The sequence below is a fragment of the Monodon monoceros genome, unplaced genomic scaffold (assembly GCF_005190385.1).
Source record: "Monodon monoceros isolate NGI ecotype Baffin Bay Population unplaced genomic scaffold, NGI_Narwhal_1 Super_Scaffold_13, whole genome shotgun sequence".
Taxonomy (NCBI): domain Eukaryota; kingdom Metazoa; phylum Chordata; class Mammalia; order Artiodactyla; family Monodontidae; genus Monodon; species Monodon monoceros.
In genome coordinates, this window is record NW_021703769.1 from 82,698,877 (window position 1) to 82,717,908 (window position 19,032).

Sequence of the window (19,032 nt, forward strand, 5' to 3'; positions counted from 1 at the left end):
TTGCCCTCACCATTGCAATTAAAGAGCTATTAGCAGGATTTTGTGCTTGGATGTTTATTCTCCCTGACCCCACACCCTGGGCTGGCCCCTGGAGGATATGTGAATCGGGGGTGGGAACCCAGGATCAGAATGGGGAGGCCCTGCACTTTGGACCGGCCAGTGGACAATAGCGGGCTGTGGGCCTTCTCCAGGGTCTGATCAGCTCTATCTCTGGAATCCAGTCAGCCTACTGAGATTGATTTAAGAAGATTAATCATTGGGACTGGCTGGTGGAGTGATGTGATCCTCAAGATAAGGGAGATTTGCTGGGTGCATCCTTGTCTGGGCAGAGGCATAGGGGAGGCCTGGGGAACGTTCTAGAATCTGGAAGGGCCTCCACAGCCCCCTGGCTCTCTGAGCCTCCTGGTTCTTTAGCTCTCAGCCTCAGCACTGTCTTCTTTCCTCACTTGTTCATTTACTCAGCAAAGGATTTCCAAGTGCTTCCTGTGTGCCAGGCACTGCTCTGGCCCTGGGAATCGGCGGCGACCAAACACAGAAAAATCTTTGCCGTCATTGGAGCTCCCATCTTAGTGTGTGGGGGCCAGGCAGTAAACATAAGTCAGCGAAGGAAGTCATTTTAAAGAGAGAGATAGACTGTGAAGGAAAGAAAATACCGAGGGACTTTTTTGGCCAGAGTGGTGAGGGGCTGTGAGCCCTGAGAATGGCTGGAGCTGGGGGGAGGGGGAGGGGGGAGGGGAAGGGGGGGAGTGTGGGACCCTGTAAGTCCCTGAAGGCCAGTAATGAGGTCTTGGAATTTCAAACTCCGAGGAATGAGAAGGCAGGGTTTTAAATGGAGGGAGTGACTCAAATTGAGGGACATTTTACAGAACTAGTCTGGACTCTTAAAAAATGTCAGTGGCATGCAAGACGAAGGCTGAGAACTGTTCCTGGTTGAAGGAGATGAAAAAACTGACAGCAAAAAGGCCATATATAGCCCTCGATTGGATCTCGGATCAGGGGAGAAATTGCTCTAAAGAACATCACTGGGGCAATTGACAGAATTGGAATATGGACTGTAGATTAGCCGATAGCATCAAGTGAATATCAGGTTTCACGAAGTTGATCACTGTATGTAATGTGATTATGTAAGAGAACGTCCTTGCTCTTGCGAAGTAAGAACACTGAAATGTTTAGGGGCAGGGGACTTGATGAATGCAAGTACTCTCAGGAATGGCTCAGGAAAAGAAAAAAAAACAATATCTAAAATTTTTAGATGTGGGAGACAACGATAAATCAAATGATTTCAAATAAATCAGCTTCTCACCCTGTCACACGTAGGGTGAGAAAGCAGTTCACAATTGCTGAACCTGGGGAAGGTCATACGGCAGTTGGACTATTTGCTAGTTGAACTGTTTCAGACTTTGAGTTTGAAATGATTTCCAAATGGGCATTTAACAAAATTAATCTGGATTGCTGGAGATCGGTAGACAGGAGAGAAGAGGGAACTTGTCCGCGGTGAGGAGGTTGTCAGGGAGGTGATAGTGGCCAGGGAGGAAGGCTGGAGGTGGCCAGGGTTTCGTGTCTTGTGGAGGTGGGGCTGCCGAGATCGATGTGGAGGGGCAGATGAGGAGGACAGCAAATGGATTTTTGGTCAGTGCTACTTCTGGAGGAATGGGGAGGAACAGGTTTGAGAAGAAGCTGGTGATCGAGCATTCTTGATTTGGATGTGGCCAGGTCGGGGTGATCTTGGCTCCTGGCGTGGACCAGTCTGCAGCCTGATCTCACGTAACTGCCACCTGGTGGTCCCTTAGAGCCCTGTCTTTGGTCATGTGGGGTCCTGTCTTTCACCCAGAATCTACCCCCATCATGAACCTCACCTGTCCTTTACTTCCCAGCCCAGCTTTTGAGGGCACCTGTGGGAGCTGCTGCTCAGGACAGGTCTTGGGCCTCCCCAGGGGCAGTGGGGACCCCTGGCCAGTGGCCAGTCTTGGCCCTCAGGGCTAGGGTCCTTGGCATGCCAGCTGCCCGTAGAGGCCTGGCATCTGACTTTGGAGGAAATCAAGGCCATTTGATCGGAATCACAAAAACAAACCACGTTTGCAGGCCGTGAATGCATTCACCATCTGCATCCCAGGTTCTTTTATGAGCTAATGAAAGTGATGGACCCTCAGCCCAGGAAAAAACCTGCTTCACACACTCTCAGTAATAGTTTTGCATGTTCTGGGCCTTATGCACCAGCTTAGGTTCATCTTGCCATCTCCAGATAACCGCCAGGGGCAGGAGGGCCTCGGGGCTGAGGTCGGATTTTGCTCTTCCACTTACTGGGTGATGACTCTAAGCCTAGATTTTCTTATCTGTGAAATGGGTCCATTAATGGTACTGAAGTGCCTAGCGTATGAATAGCCCTGTGCAAAAGTTACAGTAAAAGTGATTGCTGTAATTAAAATTCTCCTTAACCAGTGACTCACGAATCCCTGGCTCTAGTCTGGTCCTCTCTGAGGACCTCTGAAATCGTGTACGTAGCCCCTTTGTATGGTCCACAGGCTCCTTAGACTCCAGGGTGCCAACTGGAACACATTATTTTTATTATTCTCCTTTTTTGGTGGAATGGATACTCTGTGAAACGCTTCAATCTTGAGTGGTCAGTACTTGCAGTTTTACAAAATGAACACACTGATGTCACCACCAGCCAGCTCAAGATCAGGACGTTTCCTGCATCCAGAAGGTTCCCCCTGCTCTCTCCTGGTCACCATCCACCCCACACCCAACTTCATTCTTATTTCTGTTACCTTAGATTAGCTTTTCCTGTATTTGAACTTTCTGTAAATGGAGTCATGCAGCCTGTCCTTTTTGATTTTTAGCCATTTTCACTCACACCAGCGTGTAAGATTCATCCGTATCTGAGGTGTGAAGCAGTAACTGATTTCTGGTTGCTGTATAGTATTCCACCTCATGAATACGGCGCAATTCACATCACTCTTGTCTGTTGATGGACATTTAGGTTGTTTCCAGTGTTTGCTATGAATAGTGCTGGTATGATCGTGCCCTTTTGGTGCATGTAGGTACACGTTTCTTTGGCTGTGTAGATAGTATCTAGGACTGCAATTGGTGGGTCACAGAGTATGTGTAGATTCAGCTTTTGTAGCTGTGAGCTTTCCAGTGGTCGCACCATTGTGCAATCCGTTCCCTGTCTTCCCAGCACGTGATATTGTCAGTTGCTTTAAATTCTATTCATTCTGGTAAGTAGTAGTACCTAATTGAGCGTGCATCCCTCCCACCCCCACCCACTCTGCATCTTAGTTCCCCAACCAGGGATTGAACCCGTGCCCCCTGCACTGGAAGCTCAGATTCTTAACCACTGGACTGCCAGGGAAGTCCCTGTGCCTGCAGCTTAAACACTTTTTTTCCCTCATTTTTTTAAGCTTTATTGAGGAATACTTTGCATCCTGTAAAATTCACTTAGTGAAAGTATACACTTCTGTTTTATGCAGAGTATAAACTTTAAAGTTAGGTGTCGTTTAAAAAGTCAGATGGTGTTAGAAGGATTATAAGGAGAACCAGCAATACCTTGCCTCCTGTCTCCCCATTCCTGATGCCCCCTTTAAATTCTCTTGGCTGTTTTTCTTTTTTGGCCTTTTCATCCATATTTTTCTGTAATCCCCTGCTTCTACTGCTAGTTATTTTTTAGATTTTGAGATTCTTTATTGACTTCTATAGAAGATGAGGATTTTGCGTAGACTGTCCAAGTCTCTATCCTGACTCTCCCATTTATTAGTGTGAGACCGTAGGCAAGTTTCTTTACCTCTCCTACCTTGATTTTCTCATCTGTAAAATGGGGATAATAATAGTACCTACTTCATGAGATTGTTATGAGGATTAAATCATTAATACATGTAAAGCATTTAGAACAGTATCTGGAAAATAATAAGCACTGGGCTTCCCTGGTGGCGCAGTGGTTGAGAGTCCGCCTGCCGATGCAGGGGACGCGGGTTCGTGCCCCGGTCCGGGAAGATCCCACATGCCGCGGAGCGGCTGGGCCCCGTGAGCCATGGCCGCTGAGCCTGCACGTCCGGAGCCTGTGCTCCGCAACGGGAGAGGCCACAACAGTGAGAGGCCCGTGTACCGCAAAAAAAAAAAAAAAAAAAAAAAAGCACTTAGTAAATGTTGCTTGTCGTTGTTGCCTCACGCCATCCCCCACCCCCATTCCTCCTTCCTCTCTCCTCCCAATATTTGTGAAATACAGTTTTGTTTTGTTGTTGTTTTTTGTTTTGGCTGTGCCACGCAGCCTGTGGGATCCTAGTTCCCCCACCAGGGATTGAACCTGGGCCCTCCTGGACCCTCGGCAGTGAAAGCACAGAGTCCCAGCCACTGGACCGCCAGGGAATTCCCGAAATACAATTTTGTTTAGATCAGTTTTATTATTATGGCTTTGGATTTGTAAATGTTTGTATTTGAGCCAAGTGATATAATAAAATTCATTTCTTTATTTCCTTGAGTTATTAATTGCCTCTTTTTTCCCCCCATTTGCAGGGATTTCTTAGAATCTCTGTCTTCTCATCTCTTGGTATAGTTTTCATTTGGTTAGATCTGTTGGATGAGCTGCGTCTTTCTCTTCTTGGAGATTTCCTTCCTGCAGTTTTTCTTCTTCCTTCTCTAGTCTGGTTTGCCTGGTGGCTGGGCCTGTTCAGACTCACTGTCCCTCTGTGCTGTGTTGCATCTCCTGTTTCCTGATTCTCATTCCTTCCTCTTTCCTGCTTTCCTTGTTTTGGTGGAGCGTATCTTGCAGTAGCATTCTGTGAAAGGATACACAGAAGGCAATTTTTTTTGAGGCCTAGTATACCTGAAAATGCCTTTATTTTTACCTTCAGGCTTGATGGACATCTTGGAAATCATTTGAGGGGACTGCAACATCACCTTCTAAATTCCAGTGCAGCTTTTGAGGGTGTGATGTTATTTTGATTCTTGATCTTTGTACGTGAACTTTTTGTCTTCCCTTTTACAAACGCCTAAAATCTTCTAGAACCACATAATAGTTATAGAGCATTGGCTCTGAAATTCTTACACGTGCTCTTCCACTTGCCACATGGCCTTGGACATGTTACCTAACTCTGTAAGCTTCAGTTTTTTCTTATGTAAAACGAGTAATAGTGCTTACCTTTTACATTTTAAATGAAGACTTTTTGAATTACTGTTAATTTTATTGGTATTTTATGATTTACTTCTCACCATTTTTGCTATTCTTTCTAGTGCCTCTATTAGATAGCGGATCTCCTAGAACGATCACCTACTTTTCTTCTACTTTCTTTGCTATTTTCCATCTCTTTGTTTCTTCTGCTTTCTAGATGGTCTCAATTGTGTCTTCTAACTGTGCAGTTTGATTTTTTAATTAAGTTGTCATATTTTTAATATCTAGGAGCTCTGTCTTATAACCTGGATGCTCCTCTCTTTTTTTAAAATATTCGTTTATTTTTATTTTTGGCTGCGTTGGGTCTTTGTTGCTGCCCGTGGGCTTTGTGGGCTTTCTCTAGTTGTGTGGAGCGGGGCTACTCTTTGTTGCGGTGCGCGGGCTTCTCACTGCAGCGGCTTCTCTTGTTTCGGAGCACGGGCTCTAGGCGCGCGGGCTTCAGTAGTTGTGGCGCATGGGCTTTGTTGCACCGTGGCATGTGGGATCTTCCCGGACGAGGACCAGGGATTGAACCCGTGTTCCCTGCATTGGCAGGCGGATTATTAACCACTGTGCCACTAGGCAAGTCCTTTTATTTTTTCAATCGCACCCTGTTCTTGTTTCATGGATACATTAGTTCTCATCACTTGCAGGATATTAATTATATTTTTTTCTGGAGTTTTCTTTTCTCAGGCATGGTCTCTGTTCCTCTGGGTCTTTTTTGTTCATTTGTCTTTCACGTTGGAGACTCTGCAGGTGTCTGGCTGGTTCTCTGGTGTCTCTTCATATTTAAGAAAGAGGCGCTAACAAGCTGATGAGACTGGGATCCAAGGGGGGGACTTGTTGACCATTGTGGAAGTTTCTGACAGTGTCTGTAGGTCTTCCTTTCTGTCTTCCTCAGTCTCCCAGGCTGGAGTCCTGTTAACAGCCTCCAGGGAGTTTAAACTTGGCCGCCCCTCTTCCAAGAGCTGAGTGTACCTTTTAAGGACGAGGATTTGTACTCAGATCCCATTTTCACTTTGGTCCCCACACCAGCCCTGAGAATCTAGCCTAAGACCCTCAAGGGTTCCATTCATGTGCAGTAATGTTTCCTTTTAAAATCGTGTTACTGCCATTTTTGTGAGTGTTCTGGCACCTGGGGAAGGAGTTTTTTCTTTTCTTTCTTTTTTTGGCATGTGGGATCTTAGTTCCCCAACCAGGGATCGAAACGGTGCCCCCTGCAGTGGATGCGTGGAGTCTAAACCACTGGACCGCCAGGGAAGTCCTCTGGGAAAGGATTTGTCATACTAGATCTCAGTGCCCTGGGATCCGGCTGCCTCTCCTCCCCGGTCCTGTGCCGGAGAGACCTGGTTCCTCTCTGTCTCCGCCTTCCCCACTAGGACACTGCCCTGTTTTTGGCCCATAGTTCCTAGAAGGCCCTCCTTCCATCCCTATCTCTACTTCCTCTAGGCCAGGACCTCCTTTAGGGGGAAGAGAAATCAATGGGGAAATCCTCTGTAATTGCTTTAGAATTGAGAAAGTCTGGAGCCCTGGGGCGAGGCCCGGGTGGATGCATTTGCATATCATTGGCAAGGCTGAGGCCTTGACCGCTCTGGGCTGCCTTGGGATCCCCTTTATTTAGATTTGAGCACCTACTTTGTGGTCTGGGTGTCTGGTGGGAGCAAGGCAAAGTCCTAGCCTACAGGGGGCCCAGATTCTGGGCTGGGGGAGGGGCTGGAGTTAAACCCAGATTGCCCTTCACTTGCTGTGACCTCTGCTGGGGAGGAGCTGGGAGGTCTGGGCGGCTAAAAGGTGCCTGCTGGGATCCGACCCTCCTGGGGTGAGGGCTGGCTCCAGCGGGAGGGGAGGGAGGCTGGAGGTAACACTTAGCCTGGATGAGGGAGCTGGAGGAATAAAGCCCCTCGGGCCAGCCCTGGGGCCCAGCTGGACCCCTCCCCTCCTAGGTGGGCGGGGCAGGTCGATCTGGCCTGGTGGCTTCTGAGCCTCTGCTTAGCTCAGAGGAAGAACCTCTGCAGCTCAAGATTCTCAGCCACGTGTACTGCCCGGATGGGAGCTTGGGGACGTTGGCAGTGGCCACAGGTCCTGTGGCCCAGTCACAGCACCAAGAATGTGCAAAGTAAGCCCCCCACCCTCTAGCTCTGTCCCTCAGCCTTGCTGGTCTGTCTTCTTGTGTCACCTTCCTCGGGGAGAGGGGAGTGCCATGAAGCAGAGGACACAGGCACGGCCCCAGGCACAATTTCTTTCCTTTCTTGTCTGCCCTTCATTTTACTTTATTTTTAAAGGTGAGAGCTTTATTTTATTATTATTTTTTTTGTTGGCCACACCGTGCAGCTTGCGGGATCTCAGTTCCCCCACCAGGGACTGAACCTGGGTCACGACAGTGAAAGCCCGGAATCCTAACCACCAGACCACCAGGGAACTCCCGATTTTACTTTAGAGGAAAGTAAGGCTCAGAGAGGTTGTGTCACCTCCCCAAGGTCACACAGCCAGGAAGTGTGGGATCTAGGGGCCAGACATGAGCTCTCTGGCGAGAAAGCCAGGGGCTGGGGAGAGATGGGGTATGAATGAGAATTTTTCTTTCTCTTTCCCTTTTCCTTTCTGGGCTCATTTTTATTTATTTACTTGTTTTTGTTTTTGCAAATTTTGTTAATGTGAGAGTTCCATGAAAATTACTCATGCTTGTGCTCAGATTGGCCTCCCTCTGTGCTCAGTTTTTTAAAGGATATTTTTTTATTGGGGCTTAAAGGACATACAGAAATAAGCAGAGATCATAAACGTACAGTTTGGTTATTTTTTTCACAAACCGAATCAACCAGGTTACGAAGGAAACCCAGGTGCCCTGTTCTGTCACCCTGTCCCAAGGTGACCCCAACCTGGCTTAAACCGCCTGCTTTGAATTGTCTGTTGGTGCCCTTCACGTTTGTGGAAGCAGATAGTGTGTCCTCTTGGGTGTGAGGTTGTGAGATTTATCCTGCCCTGGTCGCTGTAGTGCCTTCTCCTTGATGAAGGGGTTGCCTCCTGTGAGAATGTAACAATTTGTTTATCCAGCTCTTGTTGGACATTTGGGTTATTTTCCAGCTTTGGCGATTATTGGTGAGAAGATCTTTGAATTCCAATTTGCGATCTTTCTAAACGCAGACCTGCGAGGGCGTTGCTGGGTCAGAAAGGTTTCTAGATTCTGCCAAACTCTTTGAGAATGGTTGTACTAATTTATGCTCCCTCTGGCCATGTATTAATATTGTCCATTTTTCCTTTTTGACACGTTAACCCTTCTGGTGGGTGTGCAGAAGTTTTCATTCACATTTCCTCCATGGTTTATGAGGCTGAGTACCTTGTCATGGATTTACTGGACACTTGGACGTCCTTATTTGCCACTCTCCTGTTGCATCTTGCCTGTTTTTACATCGTGGTGTCTGCCTTTTGCTTGTTGATTCTCAGGCATTCTTTATATATTTTGGATACAAGCCCTTCAGTGGGGCACAGATCTTTCTCCATGAGGTGGCTCACATTTCCATTCTCCTAATGGCGTCATGTGATGGATAGACATTCCTAATTTTCATGTACTTCAGTGTATCCGTCTTATCTTTATGGTCAGTGCTTTTTTTTTTTTTTTTTTTTTATGGTCAGTGCTTTTTAATGTGGTCTTTAAGAAAGCTTTGGCTGCCCTTGGGTCACGAAGGAATTTTCCAGTGTTTTCTTCTAGAAGCTTTTGCCTTTCCAGTGTTTTCTTCTAGAATCTTTTGCCTTTTGCCTTTCTGCAGTGCACCTGGAAGGGATTTTTAGGTATGGTGTGAAGTAGGGAGTCAAGATTCATGGCTTTTCCCATATGGGTGTCCAAGTGGACCAGCAGTGTTTATTGAAAAGACCATCCTTTTTCTACCCTGTGCAATGGTGGGCCTGTTTCCGAACCGTCCTGTCCCCATAGGCCTTTTCGTGTACCCATGTGCCGATATCACACCACCTGCATTACTGGTATTTGATAGCCTAAGTCTTCCCACGTTATTCTTCATCTTGAAGGTTGCCCTGGCTATTCTTGATTTTCTGTGTTTCTATATAACTTTTTCTTTTAACTAGTACAATACATGTAGGTTTGCCACTGTAACCATTTTTACGTGTACGGTTCAGTGGCATAAAGTACATTCACATCAGTCAAGTCACCACCATTAACAGTCACCACCATCATCTCCAGAACATTTCCATCCTCCGAACTGAAACCCTGTCCCCATGAAGCACTAACCTCCATCCCCCTCCCCCAGCCCCTGGCCCCCACCCTCTACTTCCTGTCTCTATGAATCTGGCTCCGCCAGGGACCTCCTAGAAGTGCCATCATAACAATATTTGACCTGTGTCTGGCTTATTTTGCTTAGCATCCTGTCTTCAAGGTTCATCCATGTTGGGTCAGGGGTCAGAATGTCCTTTCTTTTTAAGGCTGAATGATATTTCATAGTATAAAGATAGACCACATTTTGTTTATCCAGTGGACCCTTGGGTTGCTTGCATCTCTTCGCTGTTGTGAATGGGAATAACGCTGCTATGAACATGGGTGTGCAAAAATCTCGTCAATTTTTCACCCGACTTTCAATTCCTATGTAACTTTTAGGGACAGCTTGTCAATTTTCACAGCCCCTCCCCCTCCCCCAACCTTTGCCCCTACTGGGGTTTGGATTGGGATTGCAGTAAAGTAAATCTCTCCATCAATTTGGCTGTAGCGAGCATCCTAAGAAGTGCATCTTTGCCCACAAAGGTGGTTTCCTTGAGGGGGACCCCCAGAAGTGGGTCTGGGCTTTGCCAGCCTGCTGACTTGCTTTCCAAAAGCTGGGGGTGGGTTGGCTGTGTCCTCACCCTCCCTCTGCTGCTCCACAGACCCCCACCCCACCCCCCGGCCCACAATCAAACTAAAAATATGCTGATTGATAGATGAAAAATGATGTCATCGTGTTTCGGTACTTGTTTGCGATACTAACTTTTTCCTGAATTTGGCCATTATTACTGTTCTTCATTTGTGAATTGCCTGGGATTCTGATTGAACGATAAGGCCCTTTCTTTAAGAGACAGGGCATTAACCCCTGCTCTGGCTTAGATATTACAGAAATCTTGGGATGAATGGGAGTCTGAAGGTCATTTTATCCAGAGGGTCCTCGGACTATTTTCAGCGGCTGTCATAGAAACGGCCAAGTCACATGTCTGTGCTCTGGGCTAGAATGGGCTCTTTTCTTGGGTGATAACCCTGATCTGATCATGCTGATGAGATGCTCTGATAGCCTTTGGTGACATCTTAAGGAATGCAGTTCCTTTGCGAGGCCAAAACGTTTTAAAATAGGAAGGGAAAACACATTTGTTTCTTGTTTGGTTGTGGAGGGGGTCTTTGGGAGTGAAGAGATGAAAACAGGGTCTCGAGTCCGGGTGCTGTGGCTGAGTGGAAAAGTGTAGATTTTGGAGTCAGAGCCTCAGTTTCCTCATCTGTAAAAGGGACAAGAATCTCTCCCTCCCAGAGTTGATGGTGGGGGTGGGTAGTTCGTGGGGAGGGTGGCATGGGGGTGGTTGGATTAGAGACAGCATGAAGTGAAGCCTTGAAGCCCTACGCTGGCTGTGAAGTAGGGCCCAGGAAAGGCTCCTCTTCGTCCTTCATCCAGTTCTAACTGATCGTGACCTTGCCCCTCCCTCCCACCCATAAATATTAATCGAGCACCTACTGTGTACAGTGTAGGTACACAGGGGGGCACTGGGGATGGTGTAAGGCAGGGGTCTGCAAACTGCCTCCGAATCTGGCCCATCTCCTGTTTTTTGTAAATAAAGTTTCACTGGGACAAAGCCCAGTAGTTTTAAGTATTGTCAGGCAGGTAGAATAGGGCTGCAACGCCTAAAGTATTTATTATCTGGCCCTTTCAAGAAGAATCTTGCCTACCCCTGTTCCAGTGGGTGGAGAGGGACAATAAGCAAGGAACTACAATAAAGGAGGAGCTAATGTGTATATGGTCTGATAAGTGGTGATAAGCACGGTGGAAAAAATAAGTCAGGAAAGGGGGTGGGGGTGGGGCAGGTTGCAGTTTATGGGGCCCTGGTGACGGAAGGCCCACATTCGTTCCCTGTCACCTGGGCTGCAAGAGAAGGGAGTGAGGTATATACAGACGGGAGTATACAGATAACTTGCAGTATGTGGAGGGAGGAATGGATTCCAGGCTGAGGTGCAAAGGCCCTGGGGTGCAGCCCGTGGGGCTGTGCTGTCCCATATTCCCGCCCGAGCCTGTGATAAAGTCCTATGAGTCCTTCATTGTTTACCAGACCTTTGTACCCACCATGATCTCATCCAAGTCCCCCTCCCCTCTCCCACCAGCGAGGACTTCAGGTATCTATTTTATAGGCAGTTTCTAGAAGGAGCCCAGTGACTCCATCCATTACAGAGGCAAGGTTCCACTGACTGGCTAAGGTGGCCTCACCGTTGCCCTTCTAGGGACCAGCAGGTGAGCGTAGTGCAGCCCCCTGTGGGGTTCATCCGGACGGGCCTCATTCCCCAGCCCCCAGCACCTGGGAGCCCTGCCTGAGCAGCGAGGGGAGGAAGGAAGGAAGCAAACACCTTTTCAGGATTTGAGTTCTGCCTCCTGGTGACCTTGGCCAGCCTGGGAGTCGGCAAAGCCCTGAAGCTCTTCCTGTGTTCTCAGTGTGGATGAAGGAGGTGGCGATGGCTGAGAACAGGCTGGCCTGCATCCCCAAACTCATGGCTCTCTGCTGTGTCCCTGAGATGCAGTGTATGGGGTGGGAGGGCCTGGGATGTTGGCGGGTCCCAGCTTGGGAGGGCCTGTTAGCTCAGTCCTGGAGGGGGCACAGGCGGGGTGGGGGGGGTGCCAAGGCTGGGTGGAGTGGGGGGCCCATGCCCAGCTCCCTGCTGCTTACATTCCCAGAGGGACCTGGACCTCTCCCCCGGGCAGTGGCAGGGGCACGGGCACGTTGCCCCATAGCCAGGCCTCGGGACCTCCTTTCTTGCCCCGGGGGCATCCTTCCTCTCTCACTGGGACCTGAGAAGGGGAAAACCATTTTCCAAGCACCTTCGAGGGCCAGGCCCTGTGTGAGGGGGTTCCCTCACTCAGGGTCCGAGGGACAGTGGCCGGTCTGGAGCCAAGGGCCTGGTGCGCTGGGATTCCTGAGCTGAGGCCTTGCTGTGCGGTATGCTTGTAGCACCAGCTGAGCGACTTGGTTGCCCCGGCCCGGTGATGCCAGTCAGTCTCTCTGAGCCTCAGTTTCTTAGTCTGTAAAATGGGGGTAACAAGATTCCTTCACTCCCAGGGCTGTGGGACGGTGAGCCAGGACGGGAAGGTGCCAGCCCGGAAACCTCTGGGCCCTGGGGCGCCCTGGGCAGCGAGGTCAGGGAGAGATGCAGTGTTGGATTCAGAGGCAGAGAGAGGAGCTTACGTGTTTTTTTTTTTAAATTGAGGTGAAATTCACACAACGCGCAATGAATTATTTGAAAGCATGCCTTTCATCATGGGCAACCACCAGCTCTCTCTAGTTTCAGAATTAAAAGTTTTAAGGAAGGACAGATGGAATTTGGGTAGAGGTGATAGTCCCACTTGGACCCTGACCTGGAGCAGTTGCTGGGCTTCTTCAAACCCCAGGTCATGTAGCTATAAATAAGGAGGCACTTCATGAAGGCGTTTCATGGACGTGAGTTCATTTAATCTGTGTGTCCACCTGGAGGGGAGAGATTGCTCTTCTCCTACTCTTCAGCCTGGGGCAGTGCAGTAACTCAGACTCACGGAGCCGTGGGCATTGGGGCCAGGGTTTGTTTTCCACTGTCCCCTGGGGACCCCCGCCTCTGTCGCACCTCTGTCCATGGTGGGGGCCTGGCCTGTCAGAGGTCCCGTCCCTGCCCTGCTCCGGTTTCCAGCAGGGAGGAGCCTTCCATCCAGACTGTGGCTAAATTAAGCCTAAATTAATTAAAATTTAATAAAATTGAAGATGCGGCTCCTCAGTCTCACCAGCCACACGTTTCAAGTGCCCAGTAGCCACAAGTGGCCAGTGGCTCCTGGAGTGTCCAGCGAATATGTAGAACAAGTGTCATTGATTGACCAGGTTTTGGTCTGTCCAGGATGGTGGGCAGGCCAGTGGGAACGTTCTCCCACGGGGGATCCTGGTGGCCCTCGAGTGGCTACCCTGTAGGAGGGGTGTGGGCTGCACGGCTGGGCTCCGGGTCAGCCCTGGCTCTGCCCCTGGGCCAGGGCTGTGTGGCTTTGGGATTGTCCTCTGTGCCCCATGAAAGGCCTGTGGGAAGATTCCATGAGCATCTCCGTGTGAAGCCCGGTGTCTGTTGAAGTTGGGTTAGGTCCCCCTTTCTAATTGTGAACAGTGGTACTTTATTACGGGTTCACTGTGTGTTCTAGGCTTGGACAGTCGTGGAGTGAGATACTCGCGTGGGTGGGCAGGTGGCATGGAGGCCTCTGGTCACCAGGGGGCGGCCTGGGACCAGGGAAGGAGGGCCAGGCCTTGATCTCAGTCTGTGATGAGAGGAATGGAGACCTCTTCCACCCCAGGCTGTGCTGGAGGACTTCCAGCCAAGTCTAGGGAAAGGCGGTGGGCTCTGGCTAGACTGTCACTGCCCCCCAGAGCCCGGAGGCCTCCACCGTTCTCTGTGAACCCAGGAGGCCACCGCTGTGTCCCCAGGGGTGGGTGTGAGTGGAGGATGTGTCCCTAGACCCTGAGGAGAGCTCCAGGTACTCCGGGGGTGGGGGGATGCGGGAGTGTGGAGCTCAGAAGCAGTCCGGAGATGCCGGTGGGGCAGGGTCGGGGGGTCAGCTGCTTGTCTTCCACCCTAGGGGGACCAGGCAGGACAGCGGGAGTGGCACATGCGTCCTTAGGTGTCAGGAGCTGTGCTTGCCTTCTCTCCTCCTCCTAACACGTGTCCGTCTGCTTTTGCCCTGAGAGGATCAGACACAGTGCGGTCACTTGGCCAAGAGTTGACGCCTGCTGTGTGCCACCTGGGCACCTCGGGGGAGGCCGACTCCGCTCCTGGGGGACACAGGTCTACATTTCCACGTCGTCCTGGGCGGAGGCATTCTCTGAGGCCCAGGGAAGGCCCGAGGTGGGAATGAGTGGAGGGGCCAGGTGGAAGGGAGTCCCAGCAACTGGGGGTTTATCTCGTGTATCTGAGCCCTGCCCCTCTGCCTCAGGAGCATCATCAGGGGAGCGGGGGTGGGGACAGTGAAGTTGTGCAAATAAACGCCACCGTCCTGGGCCTGGCGGTGAGGGGGGCTGGCATGCCCGTTTAACGGAGCTGCACACCGCGGCTCTCGGAGGGCCCAGGCCTGCCCGCCGGGCCCGGGGGAGGGAGTTCGGGCACCGTTGAGCCCCGTGGCAGGCGGGAGCTGTTGGCGGCATCCGGACCTGGGGTGCCGCTGGGCGGGTTTCACAAGCCCGGGCAGGGGCAGGCCCAGGGCAGGAAGAGCCCGTGGCTGATGTAAGCCCTTGCGCAAACCCCTGGCTGCCGCTTCCGGAGCCGGCCACCCGCCGCCCGCAGAGGAGGAAGCCTGGGGCCTGGCAGCCCGGAGGCCCCGCTGCCCGGGCTGGGGCTGCATGGGCCGACTGACCGGCCACCATGGCCCTGGGTCCCGAGGGCTTGGCGCTGGAGTCCGGTGAGGGGGCTGGTGGGGATGGGATGGGGGGCCCGGACGTGGGGTGGTGGTGATGCCACGTGGTGCCAGGTGTCCTCCCATCGCTCCGCCTGATGCCGGCCCCACTCTGGGCGACAGGGAGGAGGCCCTGCCCCTTGTGTGCGCCCTGAAGGGCCTGGGGGGACGTTTGGGCCTCCTGTGCCCCCGGGGAGGTGGTGAGGGCGGGTCTGTAGGCCCTGCGTGGAGGCCTGTGGGGACTCAGAGGGTGTGGGTGGGCGTCTGCGAGCCCCCTGAGGGCCGGGCTGGGGCCCTCTGGGCACCCGAGTCACACGTTGTCTGTCACCCCCTGCAGCCACTTCACTCTGGGCCGCTGCAAACAGTGCCTGCGTCACAGGGGCTTAGAGAGGTTCCCTGAGGGGCACCCGGGGAGCTCTTACCTCGGTGGCCCGAGCTGGTGCTTGGTGCCGTCCAGTGAACGGGCGCCGCTGCTGCTATTATGATTATTATTGTTAAATGCGTGCTTCTTCCTTTACTGCAGTTCTCAAGGGAGGCGTTATCATTATCCCCATTTTGCTGACAAGCAAACAAGAGGCCAGGGAAGGGAAGCCCCCCCCCCCCCCCCCCGCCCAGGTCTCCTAGGCCTCCCCCGGCCTGTGAGCTGGGGGCCTGCCAGCGTCTTGCCCTGAAGGATGGGCACGTGGAGCTTAGGGGCAGCACCCCTGGATGGCAGGAGGGAGGACACACCCCTGCGGGTGGGGGCCTGGCCAAATGGGGCGTGGCAGGGGCGGGTGCGGCTTCCACCCAGGCCCTAGCCGGTTGTCCTTCCTGGCATCAGTGGGCCCCCACGCCCCCATGTGAGGGAACCCAGTAGGAGGAGCTCTGCTCTCTGAAGGGACAGGCCTCCCTTGTCCACTGCTCTCATTCATTCCCTGATTCACTTGCTAATTCCCTGTAGTTCTGGGACAGGCTCCTGGGCTGCATTCAGAGCCCCTGGTCACAGGCTGTGGGATCAGGCACTTCCCATCTCTGAGCCTCAGCTTCCTCACCCGTTAAATGGGCACATGGCTCCTCCCGCACAGGGGTGGCTGAGGGGTTGGTCCGGGCCTGTCCAGGGCTGCCTTGGGGTCCTTGGAGGCCATTCTCCAGCTCTCTGGTGTCCTCGCTGGTCCAGAAGCTCAGAACCTGAGCCCCCTTCCACCTCGTCACTCTGTGGCCTCCGGAGGTCCCTGCCCCACACCGAGCCTCAGCTTTCGGGTGCAGGTGGGGAGAACCATACCCCCTCTGGTCTGGGGATGGTAACGCCCTTCTGCCAAGAGTGTCGGGTGCCCTGGAGGCACCTGGGGTCTCATTGGGCGGTTTTCTCAAGCTCTGAGTCTGGCTGAGTTGACCCAGGGTGGTCCTGAGTCCAAGGGGCTGGGGTGGGGCTGGGCGGAGGAGGTTTGATTGGTCTCCCTGCCAGTGTCAGCCTCGAGAAGCAGGGAGAGGCGGGGATCTCGGGGTGGTGGGCTGGGCGGCGGCGGCCTGGTGGCTGCCTGACAGCCCCCCTTCTTTCTGCAGGCGAGGCCTTCTTGGGCAGCTTTGTGGCCAGCGGGATGGGGCCCTCGGCCTCATCCCATGGGAGCCCGGTGCCCCTGCCCTCTGACCTCTCCTTCCGCTCCCCCACCCCCAGCAACCTGCCCATGGTGCAGCTGTGGGCCGCCCATGCCCACGAAGGTAAGGAGCGAGCCAGGCGGGCGGGCCGAGGGCGCTGGGCCACTATCCCCAGCACTTCTCAAGTCTGCCGCCTCCCCTCTGTCTCCACGGTCACTCCTCCACGTGGTGGCCTGCGGGGCCCAGCTCTGGTCATCCAGCCTCCCTGCTGTTCTTCAGATGCTCAGCGTTCCCTCTTGGCGCTGTCCCAGGGCCTTTACACGTGCTGTTCCCTCCACTGGCAGCCCCGCACCGCAGCTCACTGGCTATCTCCTGTTCCTCCTCCAGGGCTTGGCTCAAACATACCCCCCACCCCACCCCGGTTCCACCTCCCACTTGGATGACACGTTCATCTGTGTGTTTTTTCATGAGATAACCTGTTTCCCCACCAGTGAGTTCTGAGGGCAGGGTCTAGTTGGTTCTGCTGCCCGCTGTCTCCTCAATGCACAGTCAGCTCGTCAGTGATTGTCATTGTGGGAGCAGTGGGACCAGGTGCCATTGGGCTCTCTTGTTGCTGCTCTGCGGTGACGCCCCTAAATGTGGGGAGGTCTGCTGGCTTGGCTTCCTGCCAGCCCAGAGCAAATCCTGGGCCTCCGTGGAGCCTCAGTTTCCCCTCCGTCAGTGAAGGAATGGGCCTGGGGGACTCTGAGTTCATCCTCCACCTTGGGCTCTGGTGGATTTGAGATGCTGGGTGCTCGCTCGCTCCTGCTGCCTCCTGGGTGTCCTGGGGTGCTGCCTCCTGGGTGTCCTGGGTGCTCCCGGGTCGGGCGCCTGTTGCAGGTTAAGGCTCTCCTGGGCCTTTCGCCGCCCACTGTCTCCCTACTTCCTTCTCTGTGCCAGTTGTCACCGAGTGCTTCCGTCCTTGTCCTGACTTGTGTGTGCCCCGCACGGAGGGGCGATCCTGCCTCTAGGTCTGGGATGGTGGGCAGTCCTTCCGGGCTGGGGTCCCATCTGAGCCTCCTATTTCCACCAGCCCAGAGCGGGGGTGCTCGAGGGGCCTGAAGGGCAGAGGCTGCCTCTGGTGCCTGTGTGCCATCAGCCGGACTCCCTTTTCTCCTTTGCTGGCAGATGTCGGTAATAATAGTAACGATAGCAAACAATGCAGTGTCCTTCCCATGCACAAAGAACTGCATACTTGAACTCATTTTATCCTCAGAACAAGCCGTGAGGAGGGACTATTATGCCCATCTTACAGATGAGAAGGCAGTGGGAACCAGTGCCTACCTAGGAGTGTTGTTTCAGTGATGAAGCAAGATAACGTGTATCAGGTGTTCCTTATCATCTTGTGACTGTTGTTAATGTAATTGTCACGTGGGGCTGTGGGTGAAGATGTGCACCCAGTGTGGCCAGGGACGGGTCCTGCATCTCTGGCCTCAGAGGGAGTGACTGGGGGGCATGGGGGACCCAAGTCCCTCAGGGATGGATCACCAGTGGGTCTGAGGTCCTGTAGGACCCACTGCCCAGGAGGAGAGGCAGGATCCTCCTCCATTGCCCCGGCACCTGCTCACCTGTCTGGCCTTCCGGGCCCTGGTGAATGGCTCTTGGGCCTCCATTCCTTGTGTACTCTTTCAGGCCTCTTGTTTCTTTCTCTGTGGCCTCCGTTTCCTGTCTTCTGCACCTTGTAAGGCCCTGGTTCTGGGGCATCACTGGTGGGGTGGAGGGGGTTGTGGGAGGTTAGGAAGACCCCTGGCAGGAGGAATTCTTTCCTAGGAGCACCTGCCTGGGAGACCCAGCAGCTGGAGATGCTGGGTAGGCTGAAGTTCAGAGAAGGCAAGAGACCTGCTTGGCGTCACACAGCAGAGAAGTTAAGCCAGTAAACCACTCAACTGGGTCCATGTTGGGCTGAGGTTAAGAGTTCTGGTGACCTCAGTTCAGAGCTAGGCTCCTCTGCTGGGGGACCTCGGGCAAGTGGGCCTCTCTGAGCCTCAGTTTTCTCATCTGTAAAATGGGGATATTAAGATTATTTGCCTCACAGGTTTTTTTATTTGAAATTTAAATGAGAATAACAAAGGCAAAGCAGTTGAAAGGGTTTGGTCTGTGATTAGAACTGCCATCTACCTTCATCATCCTCATTGCCCTGCACTGGGTCCAATTTGATTCTCTTCCTGGGGGATTCGAGAGCCCTAGCCCCTGGGGGCTGCCAGGGACTGGAGTGCCAGGATTGGGAGGGGGCAATCCTTGCTGTGGGAGCTGGTGGTAAACCTCAGGGCTCCCAGCACCAGGGGGCTGACAGCCAAGACACGTTATTTCCAAGAAGCAGAGAGGGTGAAAGGAAGCTCCCGGTGGGAGGCATGAGGTGTCCCAGCTGGCTTCTTTTCTCTCTTGCAGGCTTCTCCCACCTGCCCAGCGGGCTGTACCCATCCTACCTCCACCTGAACCACCTGGAGCCCCCCAGCAGCGGGAGCCCCCTCCTCAGCCAGCTGGGCCAGCCCAGCATTTTCGATACCCAGAAAGGTCAGAGGGCAGGAGTGGGGAGACTGGGGGGAGCTGTGGAATGAGGTTGGGAGGGACCACTACCCAGTACTCCAGGCAGCATCTCAGCTGTTTCCCAAGACCCCAGCCCCCAAGGGCCCCCACAGGCTTTCTGGGCCCACCCAT

At 52.8% G+C, this 19,032-nt stretch overlaps 1 protein-coding gene across 9 annotated transcripts in view; it reads left to right on the forward strand.

Moving 5' to 3' along the window:
• Positions 1 to 19,032, forward strand: part of TNRC18 (trinucleotide repeat containing 18) — an 88,198-nt gene that overhangs the window by 5,790 nt on the left and 63,376 nt on the right. For 5 of the 9 annotated variants that reach the window (XM_029221792.1, XM_029221791.1, XM_029221798.1 and 2 more), the window contains 2 exons: positions 16,303 to 16,458; positions 18,763 to 18,888. In XM_029221792.1, the coding sequence (XP_029077625.1) occupies positions 16,303 to 16,458; positions 18,763 to 18,888 (282 nt within the window). Of the gene's footprint in view, positions 1 to 14,412; positions 14,767 to 16,302; positions 16,459 to 18,762; positions 18,889 to 19,032 lie in introns of those variants that run through there. The other 4 variants (XM_029221796.1, XM_029221799.1, XM_029221794.1 and 1 more) reach the window with 4 other exon arrangements.